Source organism: Lygodium microphyllum, chromosome 26, assembly GCF_053477565.2.
Source record: "Lygodium microphyllum isolate KBCC chromosome 26, Lygodium_microphyllum_v1.1.10, whole genome shotgun sequence".
In the NCBI taxonomy this organism is placed as follows: Eukaryota; Viridiplantae; Streptophyta; class Polypodiopsida; order Schizaeales; family Lygodiaceae; genus Lygodium; species Lygodium microphyllum.
In genome coordinates this window covers 62126263-62134302 of record NC_141160.1, presented here as the reverse complement: position 1 = coordinate 62134302, position 8040 = coordinate 62126263, and the positions used below count along the sequence as shown (strand labels likewise).

At 40.6% G+C, this 8040-nt stretch overlaps 1 protein-coding gene across 1 annotated transcript; it reads right to left on the bottom strand.

Annotated features, from left to right (window-relative positions):
* Positions 1 to 961: 961 nt before the first annotated feature.
* LOC148013323 (basic transcription factor 3-like) lies at positions 962 to 3594 on the bottom strand. Its single transcript, XM_087668123.1, has 6 exons — positions 3436 to 3594; positions 2994 to 3061; positions 1980 to 2128; positions 1687 to 1743; positions 1553 to 1591; positions 962 to 1431 (listed from the first exon to the last, which is right to left on the bottom strand). Exons 2-6 carry the CDS (start codon positions 3059 to 3061, stop codon positions 1298 to 1300), a joined length of 447 nt encoding a protein of 148 aa, XP_087524249.1. The 5' UTR covers positions 3436 to 3594; the 3' UTR covers positions 962 to 1297.
* Between the last annotated feature and the right edge of the window lie 4446 nt (positions 3595 to 8040).

Sequence of the window (8040 nt, the reverse complement as noted above, 5' to 3'; positions counted from 1 at the left end):
CATATCATTTAGAGATACCACCGACAGTTCAGTTCAGTTACCTTTATCATGTAACCCAGAGCCCATATCAACCAAGACTGCTATACTTTTTCCTCTACTTCTCAATCCTCTCAAGCGATTACATAATTCCTTGGGCTGTTTGACTTGTCTAGAATACTAGGCTGTAGGTTCTCAGGCACACATTAAGTCATCACTCATCACTCAACGGCAATATATGGTTTTGACCATGAGTAAATTGTCACAACAAATGAGTATAAGACTTTCCATTCCTTGAAGCATTTTATGGGTACTAGATTGTAGATTCCCTTGAATGCATGATTACTCAGTTATCAACACCAAATTGGTCTCAAGTTGGTGGTAAATACAGGTGAGTATTGATTCTTCAATAACACCAAGAATTTCTGGTGCACGGTTCAGGTATCAAGGTAGGCATGAAATGTGAGGTATAACTATATACAAACGATCCTTTGCCTCGACACAGCAGTATCTCCTTGCACAAAACAGGCGAGTGCTTTAAACTTTCAGCTCTGAATCATGATAAATGCTGAAGCTCCACCACTCCTTGAAATACCCCTTTAAAAGGTTCTTTCATTGACTTTGAGCTTTGAATCACGTGTTAAAGCTGTGCCTGTGAAATTTCTACACAATGTTAAATTCTTTCTCCTCTTGCAATCCTGCTGAACCAAAACGGAGAAACCTTTGACAAAACCTGCCTGGATATGGCAAATAAGGCAGATACTACAATTGTAAAATTTTGTTATCATAATGTGAGCCAATGCACACAAGTCACTTTTTAATCAGATAATGGCAAATTTTATGCATCTGTGCACAAGCTCCTTCCATATTGAGATGGAAAATTCTCAGCAACAGCATAGCAGCTGCCAAATTTAAAAGAGTACCACTCCAAATGCAAGAAATAATGCCCAAGAAAGACTCACGCCATTAAAAGTCAAAACTCACATTGAAAGCTAAAGTTTTTACCAACTTTTTCTGCATGCTTACAACAATACATTGCAAATTACATTGTCCCAGATTGGTGGTGGGAGGTTCTAGAAACCAAAAATTTTGATTGCCATAGAAAACCACTCGGTCAAATGCAAGAACAGGGATCAATACTCAACCACAGAAAAAAGATGGCTTTGCTAATAGAAGCTACCATAAGTTGTAGAAAGTTCCCCACATGGAGGATGGAGACCCACAGTGCTCTGCAAAAAGCTTGACCAAGTTTTAGGAACCAAGACCACTAAGCTATACGGATTGACAGAGGTGCAAGTGCCTCCTGCTGCTGCAAGAGAAATTACTCTTCAGCTGCTTTTTCAAAGTTTTCTCCTTCTACAAGCTCTGGTACATCTTCATCATCATCTGCGGCCTGTGTAGCATGTTTTTGGTACTGTTGAGCTATCTTCTTAAGATTGGCAAGGTTATCTGGACCTGCATTACAGTAGACCTTGCATGAATGCTAAGCAAATGATACAATTCTGAGATGGTGGAGAGCAGCTATGAGATATAGGCACACAGGTCAAACACAGTGAATAGGACCAAAGCCTCTTACCAAGCTGGTTGATTATGCTGGGCAGAATGTCTTGCAGCTCTGAAAGCAGTAAAATTTACAATTCAATATGCTACAAATGAACAGAGAAAGGTAAACATGAAATGGGACAAGGTAATGAGTAGCAGCAAACATACTATGTGTTTGAGAGGATCCGCTGATAATCCATGTGTTAGCAGCTATAGACGCTTGAACTAGACAAAAGGGAAAAAAAAAGTCAGCTAGGCCACCCAGCAGCCCAATTTTGGGCTGACACATACAGCTTTGATCTATAATGAAAAAGACTTGTGCTGTTTTGGAAGTCTCTTCGAAAGTTTAAAACATATGCTGGATTCAATTGAAAGCATGTGTTTCTTTAATTGGGGGAAGGGAAAAGAAGGGGGAAAAGGGAGCATGCACGTATGCACTGTCATCTTAGTCTAGCGCTGACCTTTCGGATTCAGGAAATGTATCACTGAATCATCCTTAAAAATATTTACTTCCTCAATAGATGGAATTGTATTGACACCAAGTCTCTTCAAAGTAGTTTGAAGTCTTTTATCATCGTTAGTAGCAGTCTTATGAACAGCTTTCTTCTTCCTGAAATAAAGATGATGTCAAACTTTATTTCAGAAAAGACACCAGACAAACTCTACATTTACACAGCTAGTGCAAAGGTGAAACAGGTAAAGATGTATTCAACCAGCCACAAAAGGGTTACAGATCTAAAATAGAATGGCTATTCACCCAAGCAGACAAAGCCTCCAAACTTCAGCGAGAGCATAAGCCTAGATTATCAAATTTTCTAACATCCTTCCAAATACCCGAGAGAGAGAGAGAGAGAGAGAGAGAGAGAGACAATAAACCAGAAAAAACTTCACTTTGAATTTAATGCAAGCATTTAAATTGATTAATAAAATCAAATAAGCCATTTTGTAGGTCCAAGGATGACAGGCAATTTAACTCAGTGATGCATAACATTAAGGTGGCACAATCACACTCGCAATCTTGACAAGAAAGTCGCTGAATAATGACATCACTCCCTAATCTCAACAAAAAATCAGGATAGTGCCTATAAATTTGGACTTAAACTATCTTCGAGATGAGAAGCACGAAAAATAAGAGCCCTGCGAATGCAAGTGAAAATCATCTCCCCCCTAGTCAGACAAGGATGCAGCCACAGGACATTGTTCTGTACAGCCAATTTGAGTACCTCTAAGGACTTCTCCTCCACTTCTCCTGTGGCCTGCCTTACCCGTTTAAATTGAACACACCTCCCCTTTGTGCAGAAGAATACTGCTGCTTGTAGAGGATTATTCACAAAACACTCGGATGTAATGGGGGACTGGTTCGTGTTCACAGAATGGAACGACAAGTGGGCAAGTCACAATTTAGCAGAGCTGTTCATCGTACCATGGTCCTGAGACCCTTTCTTAAAAATGAGCACAAAATAAAGGAATCAGACCTTCGTACAGTGCCTTTGCCACCTGTGCGCACAGCACTAGCCATCTTCATCAGCTTCTCTCTGTCCATCTGCACATAATTAGCAGCAGTCACATAACAGAAGGATGTCTTGGACATTACCAAACCAAACAAGAGGAAGGACAAGGGCTCCCAGAAGGGAGGAAAACAGACTCAGCCTCGCAACAAGTGAAGATGCGAGCAGCAAGAGATGTCTGAGCAATTGAACACGCAGTCAGAGCAAGTGCGCAATTGTGATGATACCCAAACAGCCATGCCTTAGAGCACGCATTACAATATGCAAAACCAGAAACCTTGAGCCTCATCAGGATGGAAACGCATCACAGACTGGCAAATGCCCCAACCCTAAAAAACGCACAGTCCATGACAGGCAGCGATGTGATGTTCCTGTAAAGCAACAATGAAAGGAACAACGTGCTGCATACCTTCGCCGCAGATGAAGATCTGGACCCGCAGATGCGTCGAGACGAGCCCTGGCAGAGAAAGAAGATGGGAGATGGTGGAGAGTGACTCCTGATAAGCTATTATACCCTCTTTCTCTCTCAAGTAGAGAAATAGCTTTACATCTTTAAGTGGGTTTTATATTCCCCCCTCTGCCCCCCTTCCACATCTCGTTACAATAAATAGTGCACTAGGGTTTTTCCTTCCACCTCAACTAGTACACCACCTCACTAGCTTTGGGCACGCCCATCACACAAAGTTTGAGACAAATCCCCTATACAATCTTTCATTTGAGAATTACATCATTAGCCTCCCCGAGAGAGAGGGATTGCACACCTAGTCAAGTGCAATTGGGTGCAAGGGATTGCTAGCCCCAAGTGGGGGTTGGCATCTCAAGCCAACACCTCGTGCTAACAAGGAGCCTAGGGTGGGGGTTGACACTCCAACCAATGCTACCCCCAATCGTACCTACCTAGGTATGTGTTGCCTTCTGAGCAAAAGCTCATGATATTGAATGCTACACGGAAAAACAAGGGGAAAGAGCAGTCCCATCATTAGAGCACTTGATTCCACGCATCAAAGATCCGAGTGAGCTAAATTATCGGTAGCATCAAATTGTAGCACATGCAAGTGTCTAGTGCTGCTCCAAAAAAGGTGCCTAAGAAAGAATTACAATGCTCATTACATCCTCCATTGCCTCTATGTTGTAACTAGCACATCTTACCTAGTAATAGCTTAATACTCAAGCTCGAGCTATACAGAGATCTATGTGAGCTAAGTTAGCAATAGCATGAGGTGGTAGCAGGCTATAGAGTTCAACGTGGCTCAAGGAAAGGGCCTAAAGATCAATCCGAACCAAGAAGTTCAATTCATATGCAACACCATCTCTCTAAGCACATCCACCATATTGCTATCATCATTGAGTGTTAAATATCAAACCAACAAGGGTGTTGAGCTATTGAGAAGGTCTTACACAACCTTTGTGGACCATTATAATACAAATTGCATCTTTTTTGGAGGGGCCTTTATTACTAGGAGATGGGGTGAACCTATTTAAGAAGGCATATAAAAGGCAATAAACTATGAAAACACACCAACAACAAATCCACAATCAGATGTTCATGCAATCAAGGTTTAGTGACAAGTGAATAGAAACATTTTAAAAAAATTATTGTGTCTAAGGCATCAGTTATAAAACATGCAACAACATCAATATAAATTTGTAATGTTAGAAAATTTACATCTTTTTGTATTAACTCCCTCTAAGGTTTTCTATGAACGAAGCTTGGTGAATACATAGTTACAGCTAGGCATGCTCATCATATTGTGCAAAGCATGCAAAGTGGATACATCAAGTTAATAAAAAGTGATGGGATGAAAGGTGTGCGCTACTCAATGTGTTCCATTCAACTATCATAAGCATAAAGTTTTGAAGGTAAAGGATGCAAAGTAATAGAGAATGCACAAATGTTGCTTCTTGCTCTATCAATCCCTACCCATATAGAGACCAAACGAAGTCTTATAAAACTAGATGCATGGGGAATGGCATAAAGAAATGCAAAGGCAAACATAGAGAAACACAACAAATATGACAGTAGGATCAACATAGTTTGATGAATACTCAAAGAAGATGAATGAATGTAGGAGTGTAAATGATACAATAAGGGCCTCAAACCTTTATATCTTAAGGACCAAGGTAAAGGTAACTAACAATGGTGTTTAAGTTGTAGTAAACAACTTTGAGAGCATATCACACTTGGGCTAGATCCAAAACATGGTAGCAGTAGTCCATCAAGACTACTTGCAATGTGGTGTATTAGCTAGCGAAAGTCTCTAGGAAGTAGTGATCAACTAGGCAACACAATAGGCTGGATGGCATGACAATTTGGGTGAAAATAGATCAAGTTGGGTAGTGATTTCTTGTAGCTAGTGATAATGACAATAGGTGGGGTGATAACTACAATAGCAAGGCAGACATTCACCAAGGTTTTACAATGACCTCTAGATGAAGACATTGCAATCTCCAAGGTGTGGGCAAGCTAGGAAGTGAAGAGAGTGTTGATGGCTAAAAAGCAAGAATGAGGGATGAAAAGTGTATGCGCACAACATGTCCTCTTATAGTGGATCTTCACACATTTGTCCTACTGACAAAAATAAAGCCTCTTTCACATCTTTTAAAGACATTTTATTAGGAGTAAAGTTAAGCATTAATGCATGATACTTTTATGTTCATGCATGTTTTAATTATGGTGACTTAACACCCCCCCCCAAGCTAAAGAAGACTCTAGGAGGAGAGAGAGTGATGCTCCACCCTCTTTTTACCAAAAAGGTCTCACACCAAAGAAACCAAGGCATCAAACTAAGGCTATAATGAGGGACTACCCAATGGCCCCATCATGATCGCAGAAGCAATGTATGTCTTCCTTTGAATAGCCCAAGTGAATGGGTCTCATCAATGAACTACTTCAATCCTAGGCAGGTAGCTCAAAGATTAATGACATTACTTTAAGTTTTCTCAATGCAAAATGCCTTGCTATACCTTGAGATAAAACCTTGCTTGGGCAAGAGCATATTATGCTTGACCTTGCCTAAAGAGAGACCCTTCATAGCATGAATCCCCTAAGGTGATGGCACACACCCAAGACCATTAACTTTCCCCTTCTCCCCCTAATGGTATATCTATAAAGTTTACACTGCTTCTTCTCAGATTCACTCTCTTAGGAGTGTAGCATACAACCAAACTATCGACCATTCCTAACATAAGAGGCCATATTTTTCTTGAAGTACCTCTTGAAGAATTGATAGAGCCAATATCTTGAGGGTCAATGCACATTTACCTTGGAGCCACCCAAAACCCTAGCCTTGGAAACATCATTGTCTAATGGGCTCACAATTCACTGAAAAAAAGCTTGATGATCTCATGATTTAAGTTATGCTACCTCAAGCTTTCAAGCTAGTGATTCAATCTGATTGGTGCTCACATCCAATGCTGCCAAGAATAGTAGAGAAGTAAAAGAAGAGAATAAGCTTTGTCTTAATGGCCCCTCACTCTCTTTATCTAAATTTTGCTTTATTTTTCAAGATGGAAGCAAATGGCTACCTCGAGCCTCATAACGTGGGTATGGTAGAAGAAGAAGAAGAGGAAGAATAATGAGCTGAGGCTTATCCTTCTCTTCTTAGTCCCTTGCATGTGCACACACACACACACACATGCACACATAGACTCTCTCTCTCTCTCTCTCTCTCTCTCTCTCTCTCTCTCTCTCTCTCTCTCTCTCTCTCTCTCTCTCTCTCTCTCTCTCTCTCTCTCTCAAGCTTTGGCTATTGTGGAAGTAAGAGGGAATAAGGTAGAAGCAAGAGCACAATGATTGCATACACAAGAATGAGAGATTCTATTTATTTTCAAAATTATGTACATAGAGTTTTTTGGGTGGGTAGCCTCAACCCTTGGCCTCTCTCAAGTCCAATCATCCTCTTGTGAGAAATGCGGGATCTAGAGCATGGCAGAGGCGGAAGCTATGGAGGATGGAAGATGAATATACTACTCATGTTGACATTGACAAAGAAGACAACTGTTACACAAGTGAATTAGGTTTCAAGATTGAGACTTGAACTCATAAACACAATCTTGTGTAGGACTGACAATGACACAGGGACTTGACAGAAAGAGACAAGTACTATTGCATTATTATCATATGAAAGTGATAGTCAAGTACATCATTATATAGGATTGCTTGGTAGCACATTTCATCACTGTGCCTATGGGATCTGTCTCTCTTCCTAGAATGAACTGCATCTTCCTAGCCTAGTTGTTCCATACAAAGGGGCATACATAGGGTGTGATTGGCAGATTCTCAACACCCCTCCTCAATCACAACCTAAAAGTACAAAGTGTGTAGAGGCTTTAGTGAGAGCAGCACCTGCAAAGTGTGGGCATACCACAAACATGGCAAAACACCAGAGGCTGTCGCAGAAAAGGCTAAGTGTGGGTACCATAAACATGGTGGACATCCAGAGGCTGTAACAGGGGTCTCACAAAGTGTACAAAGGCTGTAGTACAAGGCTACATGAGGAGTTTACAAAGCTTATGAAAGGAACATTAAGGCAGGTACAATGCTTTTAAAACAGAAAATGAGAGACAAGGACCGACAGGCCCTTGTGGTCTTTTTCAGCATATGATTTCTCTTTGTCAGCATGAAAAATCTTCTTGTCTTTCATCTTTGGTTCTTTAGCTTTGAATGATGTGGTCTTTTGGTCTTCATGGCTAATCTTCTTATTGTCCTTCTTCCTTTGCTCTTTGATCTTATGGTCTTCTTGGTCTGGTTCTTCTTTGACTTTGCTTGCAACTTTAGTCTTCATGTCCATGTCTTTGTCCCCCTCAAGCAAAGACATCTCATTCTTCATGATGGCCAAGGTAACTGGAGTGTCTTCAAAAACTTTAGATGGAATTATTGATTGCACTGTAGTATGATCTTCTATGTAGTGTAGATAAGTCATGTTACTTTTCATAGATATGATCAAGAATCTGCTTTAAATCTGTGAGTAAGTGGCAACCAAATTGATCTTCAATGTGTCAAAAAACACAAGTG